The 22,686-nt window shown below is 44.3% G+C and overlaps 1 protein-coding gene across 1 annotated transcript; it reads right to left on the bottom strand.

Annotated features, from left to right (window-relative positions):
• Positions 1–17,925: 17,925 nt before the first annotated feature.
• On the bottom strand, positions 17,926–22,456 carry LOC122063857 (UDP-glycosyltransferase 88B1-like). Its single transcript, XM_042627558.1, has 3 exons — positions 22,327–22,456; positions 18,275–18,629; positions 17,926–18,154 (listed from the first exon to the last, which is right to left on the bottom strand). Exons 1-3 carry the CDS (start codon positions 22,454–22,456, stop codon positions 17,926–17,928), a joined length of 714 nt encoding a protein of 237 aa, XP_042483492.1.
• Between the last annotated feature and the right edge of the window lie 230 nt (positions 22,457–22,686).

Below are 22,686 nucleotides of genomic sequence, written 5' to 3'. Positions count from 1 at the left end.
ATGGACAACCTAAAGAAATATCAACTAAGAATGGCAAAGGCCTTCAACAAGAATGTGAAGCCTCATCACATAGAAGAGGGCGAGCTTGTTCTTCGGGAATAAAGGGTCCCAATTCGTGACCCAAGAGGGAAATTCAGGCCCAACTGGAGTGGCCCATTCACTGTCATAGAGATTCTACCAGGCAAGGCTGTGAAATTCATAGACCACAATAGAAAATAAATACCCAGACTGGTCAACATGGATCAACTCAAAAGAAATATTATGTCTAATAGGGTGAATAGCCCAAACTATGCCAGACGTGATTTCTCTTAAGGAATACGTAGGCAACTTGACATGTGCAAGTGCAGTCTCAACAATCTCAAGGCAATAAATTGGTTCCTAAATTAATAATCAAGGTATCTTAAAAGATCATCATAGTTTGTGTCCCCTAAGAATCGCCATTTGGCATACAAGGCGATTAGGTATCTATCATTCACCTATGGTCCTTCAAATTCTTATCTAAGATTCTATCCCCCAAAAGTTGCCACCCGACACCAGTTTTTTATCAAGGCCAATTTATTCCCCATCCTTGATCAATAAAGAAAAAAGAGAACTTAATGCAACAATGGTAAAGGTTTGATTATTTTAGTAGTTAATGAGTAATGCTTTGAAAAATCATCACATCTTCTCTTTGCTTGTGATAACTACAGGATAAGTCATGGGTTCCTTGGATGAGACATTGAGAAAATGGACCTTGGACATGAGCATAGTGGCACCAGGACTGCTAGAATCCATAAATATGTCAATGCTCAGCCGAATTGGGTGCATTGAGCTACATCACAATCTACTCTGACAGATACCTCAACATTGGGATGCTGATCTTTATGTATTTCGATTTGGATTGGTTGAGATCTGTCCAACTCTCGAGGAATTCTGAGTTTATATGTTATCTCCACCTAAGGGCAAGTTGATTCAACCATCTTTGAAGAAAGATCACTCAGAAAAGATTCAGGACTTTTTCGGATGAGAAAAAGATAAAATGAAGCAATTCATCAGATATGGAAAGATTGACATTCTAAAGGTGGCCATGATCTTCATTCAATACCTACCACTAGGGGGAATCCATCAGCAAAGGTCATAGGATGCTTATCTACTATGCATGATAGCTCGTTATGTTCTCCGAACTCCAGGACGTGGCGCACCAACTCTCCTAATAGAAGTGATAAATCAATTAAAGAAAGGAAGAGATATCATTCCCACAGTCCTTGCAAAGACATTCAAAGGACTTGATGACATGAGCCATAGCAATAAATTTAGACTCGATCATTATTGTGGAAGTCTCGCCATTTTCCAACTCTGGCTACTTGATAAGCTGAAGGTGAAAAAGCCATTAAATGGAGATCAACTCTAGGCTCTTGGTTACCAAAAAAGGAGGGGAGCCCCGGAATTCAAACTCATTATTAATTGGAAAGAGTACCTACAAGGAAAAGCTACAAAGGACATTGCATGAAAATTCCCAGGGAAGCCACAAGAAGATTTTCTGATAAAGTCCCCAGGCTATAACTATGTCAAGTTGATGGGATTGACTCACACATCCTTTTATTTGCCTATATATATCAGCCAACAGTATAGGCTCGAGGCGATGGACCCAGAGGAGTTAGTTAACTTTAAACCACCCCAAGAGTTGTCTCCCCACCTTCTTACTTACCTATCTTGTCTATGGTAGGAAATGTGTTCCCCTCCTATGTAATTCGCTTAGTAATAGAATGAGAAATATTTGGATTTTCAGGTTATCCCGATTATTCTAATTATGACTTGAGTTACGGAATTGATTATGCCTAAACATTTCAAACCATTAAAAAAAAAATTATTTGTGCCAAAGATAGGTTTCCATTCATAAGATGCCAAAATAAAATGATGCACAACCAAGGAGGAAGAAAAAAAATATACATATGTTTGTGTTTATAGGAAATACAAGAACAAATTCCTATGGGTCAAAAGTCATCATCCGAACCATGCTCAACATCATCCTCATGGAAGGCTGCAGAGCTGGAGGGTCCCAATTCTGAACTCGTCAGCCTCTTTGTAAGATTCTCAACCTACCTCCGCAAACGGGCATTCTCTTATCGGTAGGAGCTAACCTGTCTCCTTAAGGCATCATTCTCCCTCCCCTAGGGGTACATATGAAATGATCAAGAAAAGAAGCAATAAAGGAGGAAAGATATTAAGAACAGGAGATTACCTTCTTGACCATGACCTCAGATAAACCCTGATGCATCCTCCTGAGTTCGGTATAGAGCTCTAGAGACACTTGAGAGCAAGCATGTCAGGCAAAAGGAATCAAGAACCAATCAAATAAGAGGTGTTTTGATACTCACACAATCATATGGGATAGGAAGTCCATGGGAGGCATCTCTATCCACTCTATACTCCAAGAGCTGAGGAATGCCCAGATGGGTCGCACTGGGATAAGACCATCCCAGAAAACCATTGAAGGGATTGATAGCCATCTGAAGAGGTCCCCTCACAACAATGGAAGACTCAATCTGAGAAGGGATAGCAACACCTGCTTATGACCGAGTAGAAGGGGGATCCACATGTCGTGCACTCCACTGAAAGAACATCAATAGAAAAAGAGAAGAATTTGAAATATGGAAAAAAATGCTTAAGAGAGGGAACATACTAGTGGCCCCCTGGGACCAAAAGGAGCGTAACCTGTCTCCTCCTCAAGGAAGGCCTCCTAATCTCTATCCTGAACTAGGAGAGAATCATCCCACACCCCTTCAGCCCATGCCTCTATCTAACTCTCAGGGATACACTATAGATTATGCATAGTCAATGGAGGATAGCAAGGAGGAGAATGCATAGTAGGATTAGACCACTGAGGAGTGACAGGCTCCCCCAGATACCCCTAAATAGTGTGAGGCTCTCTGTCATGCATTTGGATTGAGCAAACTCATCGGGGTTGTAGAATTGGAGATCTCGGAATGGCCTCCAATTGACTTGCAAAGTTAAGAAAAAGTGAGTACAGCACAAGGCAAAGGAAAAATTTGACACTAAAAATGGCTTACCTCTGTAAGACCCTCCAAAAGAGAGCAAGGAGTGGTCTTGGGGGGATGACATTGGTTCCCAATACCCAACTATCTCCCCGTTTATTAGCCATGGGGAAGGGCAAACTCAGAGGATCCTTCAGCACGGGGGCTAAGATCCCTAGGTGTTTGTAACACCAAGGCTGAATTTAGATATCAAAATAAGGATGTGCAACGAAAAAAAAAAAGAAGAAGAAAATAAAAGGAGAAAAGAACAAAAAGAAATGCAAAGTCACCTAGAGAATGTAGCCTGCCCCCTTGAGGCTCCGATTCCCATATGCCAGCAGGTCCAGGGTCTGCAGAAGGTATGCGTAGGATCCCAAGAATTGATCTCCCAAAGGTTCCAAAAGAGGGCTACCATACGGATGTCCACTCCACCCTAGAGGTCACTGAAAAGACACTGTGCTACAACAAATAGAAAGGAGCAAGTTACTTGTGCGAGGTTACCCAGTTTCACCCTCAAATCCTTTCTCATCCAACGGGCATTGATCATACCCAAGCAGATATGTGTCTAATAATTCGGAATCTCAATACCTGTCAACTTTGTGAACTCTCGCACTAACAAAGTCTCAAGAATAGATAAAGTCCTCCCTCCGAAGCGTATGCTGGTCATGGCATAGAAGCACAAAGGCATGATGGTGATCATGCCAGTAAGAAGGTGGAAAGAATGGGTGCTTGGCCACCACTACTCCACCAAGGTTCCCGCCAATGCTGAACTAAATTTCTTGGTCTCTAGTGAGGCCAAATGACACAGGTAGGTATAATCTACTTGCCTCTTTACCCTATGAGGAAGCATTTCACACCATTCCTGGACTGCATTCGGATGGCCATACTTTGCCAATGTAGCGAGTGTTCCCTCATTGTGCTCCTAAAATAAATGCAAAAACAAAAAAAATATAAAGGTAACAAATAAAAATAAATAAATAAATGCAAAAATGAACAAAAAATGAATAATAATGAAAGGAAAAGAAAAAAACTTACCCATTTGCCCCACACCGCATTGCAGATTTGGTTTCGGGTCCTGAGGAGTGCGCCCAATATACCAATCTATGGGATTATCATCCCCCTGGGAAGATGTGCTACATCTCTCTCCACCATCCAATCCAAACTCTCCTAGAGTCCTTCTCTTTCTTTTTTCAGCCATATTTATCAAAATTACAAAGAACTCCAAGAAGTTTCAAAATTTGTAAAGAACCCTAAAAAGTTTCATAATTTACAAAAAGACCCAGAAAGACTTCAAATTCTCCAAATGGTCCCCTCCTCAAGAACTATGAAGATCTTCAAGGGGAAGATGAAGAACTTCAATGAAAACTCAATGATCTTCAAAGAAATCTGAGAAAACCCAAAGAAAAGCAAAAAACTTCGAATGGTCAAAGAAACTCAAAAACTCGAGCTCACTCGCTCACAAATCGTTCCAAACTCAAGAAACTCAAAATAGTGAGGAGGGGGGGGGGACCATTTTAAGGATAAAAAACTCGTTCTCCAAAAAAAAATTGAGATTCTAATTCCAAGGTGCAATTCAAGAGTTCTTACCACAAAAACAAAATTCAAAGTAATTTCTTGTGGTAGGTAAAAAGTTAAAATCACATGGAAAGTGAAATCTACTAGGTAGATAAAAACACATGAAAGTGGAAGGTGAAATCTAAGCCAAAAATCAAAGTTCAAGATTCCAAATCCAAAGCCAAAAATCAAAATTCCAGGATTCCAAATCAAAATCAAAAAATCAAAGTTCAAGATTCCAAATCAAAAGCCAAAAATCAAAGTCCAAGATTCTAAATCAAGAGCCAAACTTCAAGATTCAAGTGCTTAAATTTAAGTTCCTAATCTTATGACTCAGCTTTCAAGAACCCTAATCAAAGAAAGAAACAATCTCATTGACCCAACCCCAGGTGGCCCAATCTCATTGACCTGGCCCCAGGTGGCCCAATCTCATTGACCCGGCCCCAGGTGGCCCAATCTCATTGACTCAGCCCTAGGTGGCCCAATCTTATTGACCCGACCCCAGGTGGCTAGGTGGCCCAATCTCTTTTAATCAGCCCCAAGTGGCTCAATCTCATGGATCAATTCTTAGGACTAGCAGAAGGAAGTCCAGCCTAAGAAGAACATTTTTTCAAGCACTAATATCTTCTACAGGGAGGGCTCAAATCTCTACAAATGATGGATCAATTCTTAGGACTGGTAGAAGGAAGTCCAGCCTAGGAAGAACATTTTCAAGCACTAATGTCTTCTGTAGGGAGGGCTCAAATCTCTGCAAATGATGGATCAATTCCTAGGACTGGTGGAAGGAAGTCCATCCTAGGAAGAACATTTTCAAGCACTAACATCTTCTGTAGGGAGAGCTCAAATCTCTGCAAATAATGGATCAAGAACAATTTCAAGCACTAACATCTTTTGTATGGAGGGCTTAAATCTCTACAAAACAATGGTTCAAGAACCTTTTCATATGCTAACATTTTCTGTAGAGAGGGCTCAAATCTCTACAAAACGTTGGTTCAACATCTTCTAGTAGGATTGAAAGGGCTCAAATTTCTTTCCTAGGATCGACAGTCCAGGTAAGTCCTCAACTTTAAAGTAAGAGATATTACCTGATGAATTTTCAACTCTGTCATTGATGAGCAAAATGATGGCAGTATATGCTCTGGGTGACAAAATGTGATAGTTCTTTTCTTTGCCCTTTGGCTGTTGGCATAGGCCTCAGTAAAAGAGGGAAATTCTGTAGACACCCAATTTTGTCACCCTCCCCCGATTATGATGACTTACGAATCTTGGATGTGACCTTTCACTTTCGATCGACAGAGATGATAACCAACTAAGATAACTATTCCCAAGAGCATTCTATACTCACCTAAAATTCTCAGAAAATCTGTGCAAGAGAAAAGAAGGGTCCAATTATGACATTTCATGTACTAAAGAATCCGGTCAAAGTGACCACACAGATGTATAGTGTTCAAAATTATAATTCCAATGATATATGGTACGTTAAAATTGAACCATTGGATCTCCCGTAATCTTTCCCAGAAATTGCACCTTGAGTGCCCAAACTCCACCCATGCGAGCCCCCACGCCTTGCCTTGAGTGCCCAAACCCTGCCCATGCAAGCACCCATGCCTTGTCTTGAGTGCCCCAATCCTGCCCATGCGAGCCCCCCCATTGCCATGAGTGCCCAAACCCCATCCATGCGAGCCCCGTGTGCACCCAACCAAGCCCCCGTGCACCCAACCAAGCCCCACGTGCACCTGACCAAGCCCCATGTGCACCTGACCAAGCCCCGTGTGTATCCAACTAAGCCCCATGTATACCCGACCAACCCCACACATTCTCGACCAAGCCCCGTGCATACCCGATCGAGTTCTAGCACCCATGTTTGAGTTTCAGCACCCATGTACTAGCCTGAGTACCCATGTCAGAGCCATAGCACCCATGCCGAAGCCCCAGTACCCCTGTTGGAGCTCTAGCACCTCTATTAAAGCTCCTACACCCCCATCGAAACCTCTGACACCCCCGCCGGTGATCGGAATCCCTCTTATGGTGATCGATTTGGAGAAGGAATTCCCTCTTCACCCGCCTATGTACCCTACACTGCCCTGCTAGAGTACCCTATACCGTGGCCTCCCATTGGTCTGTAAAGGATTCTTTTTACCTTGTTGGTCCAAAAAGATTAACTTTCAACCCATTGGCTATAGAAAATTACCCTCCTCCCCATTGGTCCAAAATTTCTCACTTTCACCCCACTAGTTTAGAAAAATTACTTTTTACTTCCATTAGTTAAGAAATTTTCTCTTTCCTCCCTATTGGTCCAAAAATTCTACAAATACCCCATCCCTTTGATTTTACACACCAAGACAACATCACAACAACCCAAGTCTCTGAGTGAGCAACCCATAGTAGAGAAGCTTTGCCCTCTCTCCTCCCCTCCCCCTTTGAGGTTTTCTAAGTCTTTGGAGAGATCTTCATAAGATCTGAAGTGTTCTTTTGATCTTCGAAGTGTTCTTTGGGCCATCGGGACTCTTCAATCCTTTGTTTTCTTTGAGTGAGATTTTTAGGAAAAGTTTTCTCTTAGCCCTCCCATAGCCTAGCCCCAGTGGAAGCTCTGTCAAAGTGCCACCTCAGCCTAGCCCTCCCATAGCCTATCCTCAGCAAAAGCTCTACTAGAGTGCCACCTCAGCTTAACCCTCCCATAGCCTATCCCTAACGGAAGCTCTGCCGGAGTGCCACCTCAGCCAAAATCAAAAAGTAACTATTCCTAGCCAGAACATTGTCCAAATATTATCACAGTCATCATCTCTTGAGAAAGGAAGTTGATGGTCAAGACCATCTTCCCCTGAGCGAGGAGAATCCAAAAAACAGCTTATGCTGGCACTAATCGGGGTCCCACCCCTCTTGACCCAAAACAAGGGTCAAACTTAGGTATAATTTCTTAACAGAATTAGCACAATGTAGACTTCATATTGACCTTGTTTTAGTGTACATAGTTATTTAAATTCAGTTAATGCATATATGTATGATAACTTAGCCATGCATGTGGAATAGGAATAATTGTGAAAAATGTTCGTTCTTAAGCATCTAGTAGGAAGACCGGTTGAACCGGGTAGATTGGGTGCCTAACACCTTCCTAATTCTACAACCTGACACTAACCCTAAATCTTTGGACTAGACCAAATTTTGGGCCCTTTTCTCAGGAATTGAGCCAACCCTCAAGTCCTAGGCCCATGATCCTAGGTGGTGACTCCATACCCTTTTGCATGATCTTGATCCCCGTATTAGACCATCATCAAATCCCCATCTCGAATGAAGAATTTTACACTCCTACGAAATAGGCCTCCACGTATCTTCGAGCGATGATACGGTGGTGCAGGGCCCACAGGGTAACCACACACAACAGACCCTCCCTCATGAAAGAGAAAGAGAGGAGAGAGGATGGAATTGATGCAAGCCCTTTTCCTCCCCACAAAGGAGGAACAAATACGGCATAATCATCTCTCATCTCTGACTGCTACCCTCACACCCGGTATCTATCATTAGGAGGAATCCATTGGTAAAGATCACGGGATGCTTATCTACTTTGCATGATAGCTCGCTATGTTCTCCAAACGCCCGGATGTGGTGCACCACTTGTTTTGATAGAGATGCTAAAGAAGTTAAAGGAAGGAGGTGATATCATTCCCACGGTCCTCGCAGAGACACTTAAGGGATTTGATGACATGAGTAATAGCCACAGATTTGGAACTGATCATTATCAAGGAAGTCCTGCCATTTTCCAACTTTGGTTACTTGAGAGACTGAAACTGGCCAAGCCGCTAACTGGATGCCAACTCGAAGTTTCTTGCTACCAAGACAAGAGGGAAGTCCCAGAATTCAAGCTTATCATTAATTGAGAAGAGTACCTAAAAGGTAGAACTGCACAGGATATTGTATAGAGGTGCCCATGGTGGCCACAAGATGATTTCCTTTTGAAGACTTTTGGATGCAACCATGTCAGGTTGATGGGATTGACTCATACATCCTTTTACTTATCCACTTACGTCAACCGATAGTATGGACTGAAAGTAGAGGACCCCGAGGAATTGATGAACTTTTACCTACCTATCTTTGGTAGGAAAGTTATTCCCCATTTCTGTGTAATTCACTTGGTAACGAAGTGAGGTGATATTTGGATTTTTCTATTATTTCAGTTATTCTAATGAAGATTTGAATTGTGGAATTGATCTTGCCCTAAAATTCAAATTCATGAACAAGAAAGATTTTTCAATGCTAAAAGATAACCTTTCATTCTAAAATAAAATGTCAAGTCTGGCTATACAAAAGATAAAAACAAAAAAAAAGAAGTAATAAACATGGGGAGAAAGAAAATATATATATATATACAAAAAAAACACAACATCTGTGTCTTGCACGGAATAGGTTTCTAAGAAGTAACATCTTCATCCGTGCCATCCTCGAGGAAAACATCGAGGCAGTGTCAGATGTCAATCGTGAATTTTCCATTTGTGCTGTGAGGTCCCTAATGTGTCTGGCCTATTGGGCAATCATTTCCCTCTGAGAACCAACCTCTCCTATCAGAGAGCCAACCTGTCTTGTCAAAGAGATAATCTACTCAGCCCAGAAAGCATAAGAGACAATCAGACCAAGAGAAAATGATGAAAGAGAATCAAGCAAAAGAAATAATGGTAGCCTTTTGTATATCTCGTCACAAAGACCCTGATGCATCCGCCGAAGTTTGGCATATGCCTCCAGGAAAGTGAAAAGCAATGAAATGAGGAATGTTTGGGCACTCACACAATCATACTAGATAGGTAGGCCAAGAGAGGTATCTCGATCCAATCGTTGTTCTAGAGCCCTCGGGACACTTGGATTGGCTGCATCCGAATAAGACCAACCAAGAAAGCCATGGAAGCGAATGGTGGCCATGTTATGAGAGGATCCATCTATAGTAGTAGAAGACCTAGCAAAGGAAGGACCGGCAAAACTCGACTATGGTCGAGCAGAAAGAGGAACTGTGGGGCATGTTCTCCACTACAGAAGCATCACAATAATCAAGAAGGAGGACTTAAAATATGGAAAGAGCATTCAAGGGAGAGAGCATAGCACTAGACCTGTGGGACCCAAGGGGACGCAGACCATCTCCACACCTAGCAAGGTCTCATAGTCCCCATCCATGATAAAAAAGGAGTCATCCCATACTCCTCCTTTAGCTAGCACCACAACCTCAACCTCTGGAATGAGCTCTGGATAATGCATGGTGGAGGGGGGAAGGTAAGGAGGGATGCGCTATTCAGCACCAGACCACTGAGGAGTGAACCGCTCCCCCAATTACTAGGCATGGCCCTTGAGGCCCCAAAACAAAACTCTCCACTGAGTCAGGAATAAGGCCCAAGCAGTCTCTGCAGCAATCAAAAATTCGAGATGCCGAAAAGGTCTCTAGGTGACCTGTAATTTCAGATGTGGCAAGTACAACACAAAGAAAAAGGAAAACTTAGAAGTGAGAATGATTTACCTCAGAAATCTTGTTCAAGAGGGAACGAGCGGTGGCCCTTGGAGGAAGAGATGGGACCTTGCGTATACGGCGATCCCCCCATCTCGTGGCCATAAGAAAGAGGGGAGCTAGTGGATCGTGTAGTAAGGGAAGCACGATCCCCAGATGATCATAACACCAAGGATGATTTGGGAAAATCAAGATAATCATTTGACAAAGATGTATGCTTGCTAAAAGGAAGGATATAAGGTTAGGCGATTACCTGAATGATGTAGCACACTCCCTTGATACCCCGGCCTTCGTAGGCCAAGAGATCGAGCGTCTGCAATAGATATGCGTTGGCTATCCCTCCCCAGTCCCAAGTATCTACCTCATTAAAGTCTTGAAAGAGGGCTGCCATGCGAACATCCACTGTACCCCAAAGGGTACTGAAAAGATATTGCCCCACAACAAATAGAAAAAAGGAGCGGACTGACTGAATGGTCGTAATGGGGTTCAATCCGTCCTGAGATAGTCTCCACCAATGATCTGCGATCTCACCCAATGCAATGGAACTCTGGTTCATGGAAATGGGGATCCTGGTCAAGTTCAGAAAGTCATTTGCCTCCATGATGTCGGGAAGAATCAGGGGGCTGCTCCCAAATGGAATGCTTGTCAAGGCATAGAAGCAGAACGTGGTGATAGCAATCTAGCCCACGGGAAGATGGAAAGAATGTGTACTGGGCCACCAACGCTCGATGAGCCCTCTCATCAACCCAGGACCCAATTTCTTGGTCTCTGGAAAAACCAAGGGTACAGGTAGGACTCATCTATGAAACATCTAGCCCTTGGAAGAATTATGTTATACCATTCTTGAACTGTGTTGGGATGTCCATATTTGGTCAATGTTGAAGGCCCATCCTCAGGGGGCACCTAAAAATACATAATAAAAAGTAAATAAAAAAATATAATATAATAATAACAAATGAATGATTTTTCAAAGATAATGAACCAATGAAGAACAAGGACGACTTATCCATGTGCCCCACACAGAATCACAAATATGCCCTCGTGTCCCCTGACGCGTCCGTCTAGTATAGCAGAAGGTGGAATCCTCCCCCTTCAGCCAAGGGGTCGCGACCTGCTATGCCTTCCAGCGCACACTCTCCGCAAGTCTTCTTCTCTAATTTTTTTGCCATAAGATCTCAAAATTACAAAAATGCCCAAGAAATTTCACAAATTACAAAAAATCCCAAAAAGATTTCAAATTTACCAAAATGGTCCCTCTCAAGAACTTCGAAGATCTTCGAAGAAATGATGAACAACTTCAAAGGAATGTTAAGAACTTCAAAGATCTTCAAAGAAATGATGAAGAACTTCAAATATCTTCAAAGAAATGATGAAGAACTTCAAAGATCTTCAAAGAAATGATGAAGAACTTCATTGATCTTTCAAAGATCTTCGAAGAAATGATGAAGAACTTCGAAGGACTGTTAAAGAACTTCGAAGATCTTCGAAGAATTGATGAAGAACTTCGAAGGTCTTCAAATGACTTTGAAGAATTTCACAAAATCTGAAGAATCTGGGCAAAATCACTCAGAACTCGCTCCTAACTCAGAAAATCAGAAGTAAAAAGTGAGTAAGGGGGGGGGGACCATTTTGCGCCAAAAAAAATCGATGGGAATAACCTCTCACCCAAAGGTCAAATTTTCAAAGAATCAAGAATCAAAAAATCAAAAATCAAAAAATCAAAAGTCAAAAAATAAAAAATCAAAGAATCAAAAATCAAAAAAATCAAGCATCAAAGGATAAAGAATCAAAGAATCAAAGAATCAAAGAATCAAAATATCAAAATATCAAAAATTGAGAAACCAAATTTTCAATAAATCAAGAAACAAAGGACCAAGAATCAAAGAATCAAGAATCAAATAATCAAAAAAATCAAAAAATCAAAAATCAAAAGGTCAAATTTTCAAAGATCAAGAATCAAAGAATCAAAAAAATCAAAAAATCAAAAATCAAAAATCAAAAGGTCAAATTTAAAAAAAAACAAGAATCAAAATTCAATTTCCAAAGATCATGATCAAATCATTAAACCGGCACCAGGTGGCCCAATCTCATTGCATCGGTCCCAAACGGTCCAGACTCATTAAAATCAAGAAACCCGATCCCACGGTTCGAGTGGCCTAAGAGCAAACTTTGCCTAGGCCGGTCCAAGTGACCTAACCTAGGCAGATAAGATCAAAAAACCCGGTCCCACGGTCTGAGCAACCTAAGATAAAACTTTTCCTAGATCAGTCCAAGTGACTTAACTTAGGGAGACAAGATCAAGATACCCCGTCCCACGGTCCAAGTGGCCTAAGACCAATTTGCCTAAGACCAAACTTTGCTTAGGCCGGTCCTAGTGACCTAACCTAGGGAGACAGAATCAAGATACCCGGTCCCACGATTCGAGCCGCCTAAGACAAAACTTTGCCTAGACCTGTCCAAGTGACCTAACCTAGGGAGACAAGATCAAGATACCCGATCCCACAGTTCGAGCAACCTAAGACCAAACTTTGCCTAGATTGGTCCAAGTGACCCAACCTAGGGAGATAAGATCAAGATCCCTGGTCCCACGGTCCAAGTGGCCTAAGACCAATCCCCTAGGCTGGTCCGTGGAGACCCAGCCTAGGAAAATCAAAATATGAGTTTGCTAACCTCTTTTATACGAATGGTGCTAATCCCTATTAACGGTGGCTCTGGAACACATGAAAAAGGATTGCCGAACCAAATTAGACACTAAAATCCTTTGCAGGAATGTGCGAATCCCTGCAATGATGGCCAAAGAATGACATGAAAAAAGGATTGCCAAACCAAGTACTAACGTCTTTCACAGAATTGAAAGGGCTCAAATTTTGTTCCTATGATCGATAGTCCAGTTAATATCCTAAACTTTGAGTAGTTAAGAGATATTGCCTATTGAATTTTAACCTCTGTCATTGTTGAGCAAGATGTCTGCAGTACATGCTCTGGGTGACAAAATGTGGTCGTTCTTTTCTTTGCCCTTTAGCTGTGGCACAGGCTTTGGTCAAAGAGGGGCATTCAGTAGACATCCAATTTTGTCACCCTCCCCCGGCTATGATGACTCACGGATCGTGGACATGGTCTTTCGCTTGCGATTAACAAAGATGACAACTAATTGAGGTAACATAGCCCCAAAAACACTCCCTTCACACCCAGATATCCTAGAAACCCTAGAAGTCCAAGCATCAGAGAAAAGAAAGGTCCAATTATGACCTTGCATATACGAAGGAATCCAGTCCAAATCGACCATACGGATGGATAGTACTCAAAATAACAATTCCAATGATATATCAAATTGGATCATCGGATCATCCACATCATTCCCAAAAGATGGAATTGTCCCAGAGCCAACGTATTAGAATCTAGGAATATTCATTAGAATATTCCCTATGGCTCTGTGGCCCGACGGCCCTGCTCCAGTGATTGGATTTTGGGGGATTTTCCCTCTTCATCCGCTTGTGTACACGTGCCACCCTACTAGCGTACCCTATGCCGCTGCACCTTATTTGCTAAAAAACCATATTTTCACCCTATTGGCTAAGAAAATCTCCCTTTTCACCCCATTGGTCCAAAAAACCTATAAATAACCCCCCTCTCAACTTGAAATTTCACACTTGAGCCACTTGGTGAGCACCCTCGTTGGATACACCCTACCCTTCTCTCCCTCCCCTTTAAAGTTCTTCCCAAGCCTTCCTAAGCTTCCTAAGCCCTCCTATAGCCTATCCCCAGCAGAAGCTCTGCCGGAGTGCCACCTTAGCCTAAGCCCTCCTATAGCCTATCCCTAGCAAAAGTACTACTGGAGTGCCACCTTAGCCTAAGCCTTCCCAAGCCTCCTAAGCCCTCCTATAGCCTATCCCCAGCAGAAGCTCTGCTAGAGTGCCACCTCAGCCTAAGCCCTCCATTAGCCTATCCCTAGCAAAAGCACTACTGGAGTGCCACCTTATCCTAAGCCTTCCCAAGCCTCCTAAGCCCTCTTATAGCCTATCCCTAGCAAAAGCTCTGCCGGAGTGCCACCTTAGCTTAAGCCCTCCTATAGCCTATCCCCAGTGGAAGCTCTATCGGAGTACCACCTTAGCCTAAGCCCCATTATAGCCTATCTCTAGCGGAAGCTTTGCTAGAGTGCCACCTTAGCCTAAGCCTTCCCAAGCCTCCTAAGCCCTCCTATAGCTTATCCCTAGTATAAGCTCTACTAGAGTGCCACCTCAGCCTAAGCCCTTCTATAGCCTATCCCTAGCTAAAGCTCTGTTGGGGTGCCACCTCAGCCTAAGCCCAGAAGTAGCCTTCCCTAGCCAAACTCTGTCAAAATCCAAATCCGAAAGTAGCCCCTTCCCTAGCCAAAGCTTTACCGAAACTTAAATCCGCAAGTAACCTTTCCTAGCCGGAACTCTACTTACATATTATCACAATCAGCATCTCTCGAGAAAGAAAGTTGAAGGTCAAGATAATCTTCCCCTGAGCCAGGAGAATCCACAAGAAAATTTGTGCCCGCACCAATTGGGGGTCCACCCCTCTTGACCAGACACGGGGGTCAAGCTTAGGTATAATCTCTCACCCGAGTTGGCATAATGTAGACTCTTTATTGACCTTGTGTTAGTGTACATAAGTAATCAAATTCAGTTGATGTATATATGTGATAACTTAGCCATGCATGTGGTATGGGAATAATTATGAAAAATGTTCATTTTCAAGCATCTAGTAGGAAGACCGGTTGAACCAGGTAGATTGGGTGCCTAACACCTTCCCCACTCTACAACGTGACACGTACCCTTTTTTCTGGACCAGACCAAATTCTAGGCCCTTTTCTTAGGAATTGGGCCCACCCCAGGTCCTAGACCCATAACTCTAGGTGGTGACTCCAAAACCCTTTTGCTTGATCCCAATCCCCGCATTGGACCATCATCAAATGCCAATCTCAATGACGACCTCTACGCACCTGTGAAATAGGCCCTCATGTATCTCCAAGCGGCAATATGGCAGTTTGGGGCCCTCAGAGGCACACATGACACACCTCTCCCCAAGAAAGAGAAAGAGAGGAGAGAGGGCCAAATCCCAAAAGCTCTTCCCCACCCCCCCACAAAGGGGAGAAAACAGGACAGATTTTGGCCACTACCCTCACAATTTGCATAAAGGATTTTCTAGAGCCCTTTGCATAAATCAAATTTTGAAGCCATTGATCTCCTTTACTGTAAATTAAGTACCTCATCATAGGTAACTTACCCTGCATCAATAGCCGACCAAAAGTAGCTTGATGAGGCAATAAATAACTCTCCCACACCATAGAGGCCCAAAGAAATTTATGGTTTCGATTCCGAATTTCAGTCTAGGCTAAAGCTGACGTAAAAGACACCAAAGTCATTAGACTCCAGAGACAACGATCCTCCATCTGAAAATATGAAATTCTAATGGAACTTGCCACATTAAAAATATTATGTATCAAGCTCAATTGAACAATAAAAAAATTCCATTGAAAATTCAAGATAAATTCAGCAAGCATATTTGTATTATGAAACAAACTTGCATTCAAATTAAATAACTTCTTAATCAAGCTATTATTTACCCATTTATCCTTCACAAAATTTATGGGTTTTCCATTCTCTACCATCCACCTCTCATTTTATCGATAAAAGATCACAATGACAGATACTTGCTAGATAGAAGATGATTTATAGCCATTTTTTAGCACCCAGTTGTTGCTCACAAATCTTTACTTGAAGGATTTATTTATTGTCAAATCTGTATGTTTAATCCGTCTTACCCTCTTATCCAGGAGAGCTTATTTATTTCGCGCAACTTTCTAATTCCAAATCCTTCCTCAGACTTTGGCTTACAAAATTGCTCCCATTTAACCGATGTAGCCTTGGAAGAGTTAGCTTCACCTATCCATATGAAGTTCCTCATCCACTTTTCCATAATTTTCAAAAAGGATGAGGGCCACCAATATACTACAAAACTATGTGCTAACGTAGTTTATTCCAACAACAGATTTAACCAACTCCTCATGACCTGTTGTGAATAACCATTTCCCTATTCATCTAGATACTCTTCCCTTGTCCTTATCCATCACATATAGTAATGGTGATTTCTTGACTCTCGCTTTGAAGGTCTCCACCCCTATGTATCTCGTGGGGGATTGCATATAAGGATACTAAGGGTAGTCGTAATGCTTTGTTTTCTTGACTGATGAATATTCCTTAGTTACAACATGCTTTTTCCAGGTTAACACGTTGACTTGAAAAATCTTGACATTCTATAAGAAAATCAATCAAATTTCTCACATACCTTATGGATGCATTCATAAAGATGAAAATTTCATTTGCAAATAAATGGTGCCCTGGGACCATAGCTCCTAGGCCCTGCAAGGCATTGATTTTCTTCTCTTGAAGAAAATGTTCACGACCCCTACATAAAATTTTTTCCGCAAGAATGAACAAAATAGGAGACTAAAGGTCACCTTATCGCAAGCCTCTCTTCACTCCAAAGAAACCAGTAAAACCTCCATTAAATAAAATTCAGATTCTAGTTGGATCATAATTTGATGGATCCAATAGACCCACTTCTTCGGAAATCAAAATTTTCTCAAAACTTGAAATAAGAAATCCCAATAAATAGAATCATATGCTTCTTGAATATCGATCTTCAATCCCATCTCAACACCACTGGTGGAAAACACTAAGTTGCCCAATTCTGATGACAAACTAATGTTTGAGTGAATCACCTTCTCCTTCTGAAATTCTCCTTGCTCTTAGATCTCAATCTAGGGAGAATGGGAGACACTCTTATCTCTATTATATTTTAAATCAACTTATATAAAAAGTTCCCCATACATAAATGTCTAAATTTATCTGGAGACAAAACCCCTTCCATATTTGGGATGAGCACCAAGAATTATTGTCAATTTTTTTAAACAGAATATCTAATTTAAATAAGTTAAGCATAGCATCGCATAAATCCACTACAATCATCTCCCAACATCCCCTCAAAAACACCCCTAAAAAACAGTCCCGACCAAGGCAGCTGCCCAGGATCTAAGATCATGCTCCCAAAGAGCTTGTTTTATTTTGGCCTACCATTCATTTGTCAATGTCATCATCTTTCATATTTTACAGTAAAATAAAACAGCTTGAATTATTTATGGGAGAGGGATAGGTATGTCGTCGATATCAAATATGCTAATGGATAACACCAATAGGAACACATGATGGAGTATCATTCAGGAAGGATATGGGGGTCATTTCAGAAAAAGGAAAGTGAGAGATAGACGCAATGGGTGCTAGCATACTTGATATCTGCGGCATACCCCACCTTTTCCCATTATTTATTAACGAAATTCTTTATTGAGGTACAAAAATAGTCTTTATTAAGATGCAAAAAGAGGCTTTAGTAAGGTGCCTAATCGCTTGTTGACATGACTAGCTGAAAAACAGTTACAAAGTGTGGTGGTGTTAAATAGCTCTACCAGCTGAGACGTCCGAGTTATCTCCATTCCAATGACTTTGCCAAATTGACTAACGCTTTCTTTGAGGACCTCTCTTCATCCCACGCAGCCAATGCCTTCTCCCTCATCTTACTACACCGTTTTCTCATCTCTGCCCCCTCATCCAAGTGCATCAACGCTCCGACTCGCTTCTCAACCTCTGCGGCAACCACAATTCCGTCCTCCGCCGCCTCCATTGGCATCGCCAACTTCATCTCCTCCACCAAAAACACCTTATTCACCTCCTGCTCTGCATAGAGCGGCCAAGCCAACATGGGCACCCCAGTGCACACTGCTTCTAAAATCGAGTTCCACCCATAATGTGTTACAAATCCACCCACCGATTCCCAATTTGGTACCTCTTCCTACGGCGCCCACGACTTCCCCACCAGTCCCCTGTCTCTGGTCCGATCAAGAAATCCCTTCGGCATCACAGCGTCAAGATCAAAATCATCAGTGGCCGATAACGACATCCATTTTCCACTATCATGCATTGGTGGAGGACTTCGCACCACCCAAAAGAACCTCTGACCACTCCTCTCAAGCCCCTCGGCGATCTTTGCAATCTGCTTCCCCGGGAAAACTCCGCGGCTTCTGAAACTCAAAAACGCAACGCTTCAACTCGGTTGCGCATCAAGCCATCGTAAACAATCTTACTCAATAGATTGATCTCTGGGTTCTACAACTAATGGTCCAATACAGAAAAAAGCCGACGTTTGTTCTTCGACGGTCTCGATTGCTCTTGGCTCTAGTGCTTGAAAGGTGTTTGATATAATGCCTCTTGAATTGGTGAAATTGAATGACATATCCAATAACTCATTGTAGATCTCATTGTTTCGATCAATTAAGATGTCAGGCATCTGTGCAGCATGAATTGGGGGCAAACCCGGGATGTCTAGATTAGTGTTGCCAAGCTCCCTGAGGCTCTTGTCAGTCTGGTTATGAATCGTTGGAAGGTAAAGGAAGACGGAGACAACAGAGGCACCGCTCGGGACATAGAAGTAAAGAGGGACATTTAGGTCGGCGACAATGGGGAAGGCGGGGTTGTAGAAGAAATTGATCACAAGGGCTGTAATAGAGGAAGTGTTGGAGATGTTTTGGAGGGTACAGAGGAGATTTGGATTGTTGCGGTGAATGGTTTGGAAGGTGGTGGTGGGGGGTGAAGATTCAGGGTTGGGAAGATCAGGGAAGTGGTGGTGTTACTGCCGAAAAACCCGTATGATTTGATCCTCCACAAGCACAGACGGCAGAGGCCCGGAGCTTTGTCCGGGGTTAATCCTCCGACACTCAGGTTAGGAATCGGCCGCATAGTTTTTGTTAAGGAGTAATGGTGTGGGTATTGATGCTTACCTCTCCCTTCCTTTCGGGCCTTCTTATATAGCTCTTAGGGTTTAGGGTTTCCCCTTTCCTAGGAGTCTTCCTCGAGTTTACCTCCTTTCCTTTTAGAGTCCTACTCCGATACGTCCTACCCCTTCGTGGGGGATATTCTCTTCACGCGGTTGACGTGATAGACTCCTGGCAGCCTCTATTAGGTGAGTGACATGTGTCCAAGTGGGAGACGTGTGTCCTTACCCTACTGGACAGTCAATTTGGTCGTATCAGGAGCCCCCTTACTCCCGTCAGGAGACTCTTCCTGTGGGAGTAATCAAAATTTTCATCCTTTCTCTTCTCTGCCTTTTTTTTTTTCTTTGAGTCCCTTCGGCCTATTCCTTTTGCTTCGGCTTTAATTTTGCTTGCAACTGAGAGCTTCAGTCAGCCAACGTGAAGACCTTCGGTTCGTTCGGCTCGGCCGTGCCCGAGCCCCTGTCTAAGGTGGGGCCTTCGGTCAGCTTGGCTCGACCTTCGCTTGAGATCCCAATAGGGTGAGGACCTTCGGTCAGCTCGGCTCGGCCTTTGTCTAAGCCACCGACCAAGGTGAAGACCTTTGGTCAGGTCCGTTTGGCTTTGGTCGAACTCCCAACCGAGGTGAGGACCTTTGATCAGGTTCGTTCGACTTTGGCCGAGCCCCCGACCGAGGTAAGGACCTTCGGTCAGCTCGGCTCGGCCTTAGCTGAGCCCCCGAATGAGGTGAGGACCTTCGGTCAGGTCTGTTCAGCTTTAGTCGAACTCCCAATCGAGGTGAGGACGTTCGGTCAGGTCCATTCAACTTTGGTCGAATTCAAAATTGAGGTAAGGACCATCGATTAACTCGGCTTGGCCTTAGCCTAAGCCACCGACCGAGGTGAGGACCTTCGGTCAGCTGGGCTCAGTCTTAGCTTGAGCCCCTGACCGAGGTAAGGACCTTCGGTCAGGTCCGTTCAGCTTTGGCCAAACTCCCAACCGAGGTGAGGACCTTTGGTCAAGTCCGTTTGGCTTTGGCCGAATTCCCAACCGAGGTAAGGACCTTCGGTCACCTCGACTCGGCCTTAGCCTGAGCCATCGATCTAGGTGAGGACCTTCAGTCAGCTCGGCTCGGCCTTGCTCGAGCCCCGACAGAGGTAGAACCCTCGATCAGTTAGGCTCGACCTTGTCTGAGACCCCGACTGAGGTAAGGACCTTCGGTCAAGTCTGTTCAGCTTTGGCCGAACTCCCAACCGAGGTAAAGACCTTCGATCAGGTCCGTTCGGATTTGGTCGAATCCCTGATCGAGGTGATGACCTTCAGTCAGGTCCGTTTGGCTTTGGCTGAATCCCCGACCGAGGTGATGACCTTTGGTCAGCTCGATTCGGCCTTAGCTGAGCCGTCGACCGAGGTGAGGACCTTCGATCAGGTCCATTCAGCTTTGGCCGAACTCCCAACTGAGGTGAGAACCTTCGGTCAGGTCTGTTCGGCTTTGGTCGAATTCCTAATCGAGGTAATGACCTTCGGTCAGCTCGCCTCGACCTTAGCCTGACCCACCGACCGAGGTGAAGACCTTCGGTCAGCTCAGCTCGGCTTTAGCTGAGCACCTGACCGAGGTGAGGACCTTCGGTTAGGTCCGTTCAGCTTTGGTCGAACTCCCAACCGAGGTGAGGACCTCCGGTCAGGTCCGTTCGGCTTTGGCTGAATTCCCAACCGAGGTGATGACCTTCGATCAGCTCGGATCAGCCTTAGCTTGAGCCACCGACCGAGGTGAGGACCTTTGGTCAGCTCGGCTCAGCCTTAGCTGAGCCCTCGACCGAGGTGAGGACCTTCGATCAGGTCTGTTCAGCTTTGGCCGAACACCCAACCGAGGTGAGGACCTTCGATCAGGTCCGTTCGGCTTTGGCCGAATTCCCAACCGAGGTGAGGACCTTCGGTCAGGTCTGTTCGGCTTTGGCCGAACTCCCAACCGAGGTGAGGACCTTCGGTCAGGTCCGTTCGGCTTTGGCTGAATTCCCAACCGAGGTGAGGACCTTCGGTCGGCTCGGCTCGACATTAGCCTGAGCCACCGACTGAGGTGAGGACCTTTGGTCAAGTCCGTTCGGCTTTGGCCGACTTCCCGACCGAGGTGAGGACCTTCGGTCAGGTCCGTTTGGCTTTGGCCGAATCCCAATTGAGGTGAGGACCTTCGGTCAGGTCCGTTTAGCTTTGGCCGAACTCCCAGCCGAGGTGAGGACCTTCGGTTAGGTCCGTTCAGTAGAGTTATGGTCACCAAACAGGAGAATTTCTCTCAATTGCCGTAAACCAGCTTTCGTATTTTCTATGAATAAGATCCTCCAGAGTTTAGGATGAGGAATTACAACTTAAAAGTGCATAAGAGAAAAAATTGCAAAATGCGAATGTGCTTGCTACTCTTGTATGAGGCTTGGTTCTACTCCATCGGCTTGAAGGGTTTCTTCCATTTGGATGTACTTATCGCACCGAGCTCTCAACTCGGCTAGGTTCCTCGGTGTATGCTTCGCCAAAGACCTTTTCAGCTCCTTATCCTTGACGCCTCCCAACAGGGCTGTGAACTCCTCTTTCGGGTCCAGACCTCTGATCGTGACCTTCTCTTGTTGGAAGCGCTTCATGTAGTTTCGCAGTGATTCTCCTTCACGTTGCTTGATGTTGGTCAAGTTCAATGTGGTCTTCTGAAAGGGTTGGCTACTAGAGAATCCCTTCACGAAGAAGTAGCTTAGATCGCTGAAGCTGTGGATCGACTTCGTTGGCAGACGGTTGTACCATAGCGTTGCTGCTCCTCTGAACATCAATGGCAGGGCACGACACATAATATTTTCTAAGACTCGATGGAACTGCATAGCGACCTTGAAACCTTCCAGATGATCGACGGGGTCCCCCGACCCATCGTGTCATACTTTGGCAGGCGAAAGCTGATCGGGAGTGGGTCCCTCATGACCTCATCAGCTAGAGCCTTGTCATTAGTGAGGTCTGGCTTGCGGGCTCTCGTCTGATTTTCTACCACCTTTTTGATTTCATCTTTCAGGTCCAGGATCATCTGCTTTAACCCCAAGTCTTCGTGTCTCGGCTTGTCTCCTTGGCGTGGTTCCCCATGTCGGTCTTCGGCGGCACGCCGTGTCCTTCCCCTAGGTGTGGGACTTTCCCTCATTGCTCGGTTTCGAAGATTATGACCGGACCTTATCGATCCTGTACTGCTCTGGTCCTCGTCTCGAGCTCTCTCATGCTGGATATGGGGGCCTCACGGTGCTCCACCGGTCTTCTGGGAGACAGCTTTGGAGACCTCCTTCATTGCCTCGGCCATTCGGTCATATTTGTCCTGGAGGGCTTCGAACTACTCCCTCGTCACATATTCCTGCGCTCCAGTAGGGGGTGGAGAATTTCTATCTCCGCGCACCGAATATCCAGCCGAACGCTGGTACCTCAGGAACCTTCCCGGTCATCATTCCCCCTTTCTCGTCCGATCTCCGTCGAGGGAGGAAGCCCCCCTGAAGGTTCTTCCCCCATGTTCATGTTTGACGCTGCTCTTGTCTTCTTACGGTTGTAGGTTCTCCCCACCATTACTGTCGTTCCCACGGACGGCAGAGGCCCGGAGCTTTGTCCGGGGTTAGTCCTCCGATGCTTAAGTTAGGAATTGGCCGCACAGTTTTTGTTAAGGAGTAATGGTGTGGGTATTGATGCTTACCTCTCCCTTCCTTCCGGGCCTTCTTATATAGCTCTTAGGGTTTAGGGTTTCCCCTTTCCTAGGAGGAGACTTCCTCGAGTCTACCTCCTTTCTTTTTAGAGTCCTA

Source organism: Macadamia integrifolia, unplaced genomic scaffold, assembly GCF_013358625.1.
Source record: "Macadamia integrifolia cultivar HAES 741 unplaced genomic scaffold, SCU_Mint_v3 scaffold1479, whole genome shotgun sequence".
In the NCBI taxonomy this organism is placed as follows: domain Eukaryota; kingdom Viridiplantae; phylum Streptophyta; class Magnoliopsida; order Proteales; family Proteaceae; genus Macadamia; species Macadamia integrifolia.
This window is presented reverse-complemented; position numbering and strand designations above follow the sequence as displayed.

Excerpts from the sequence above, each read along its gene's own strand:
- LOC122063857 (XM_042627558.1), bottom strand. The coding sequence starts at position 22,456 with ATGGTGGGGAGAACCTACAACCGTAAGAAGACAAGAGCAGCGTCAAAC. Across the intron at positions 18,630-22,326 it reads GGGGAATGATGACCGGGAAG|CCCTTGTGATCAATTTCTTC; the intron begins GTTCCTGAGGTA and ends CCTCTATTACAG. Across the intron at positions 18,155-18,274 it reads GAGACCGTCGAAGAACAAAC|AAGCCGCGGAGTTTTCCCGG; the intron begins GTCGGCTTTTTT and ends TTTGAGTTTCAG.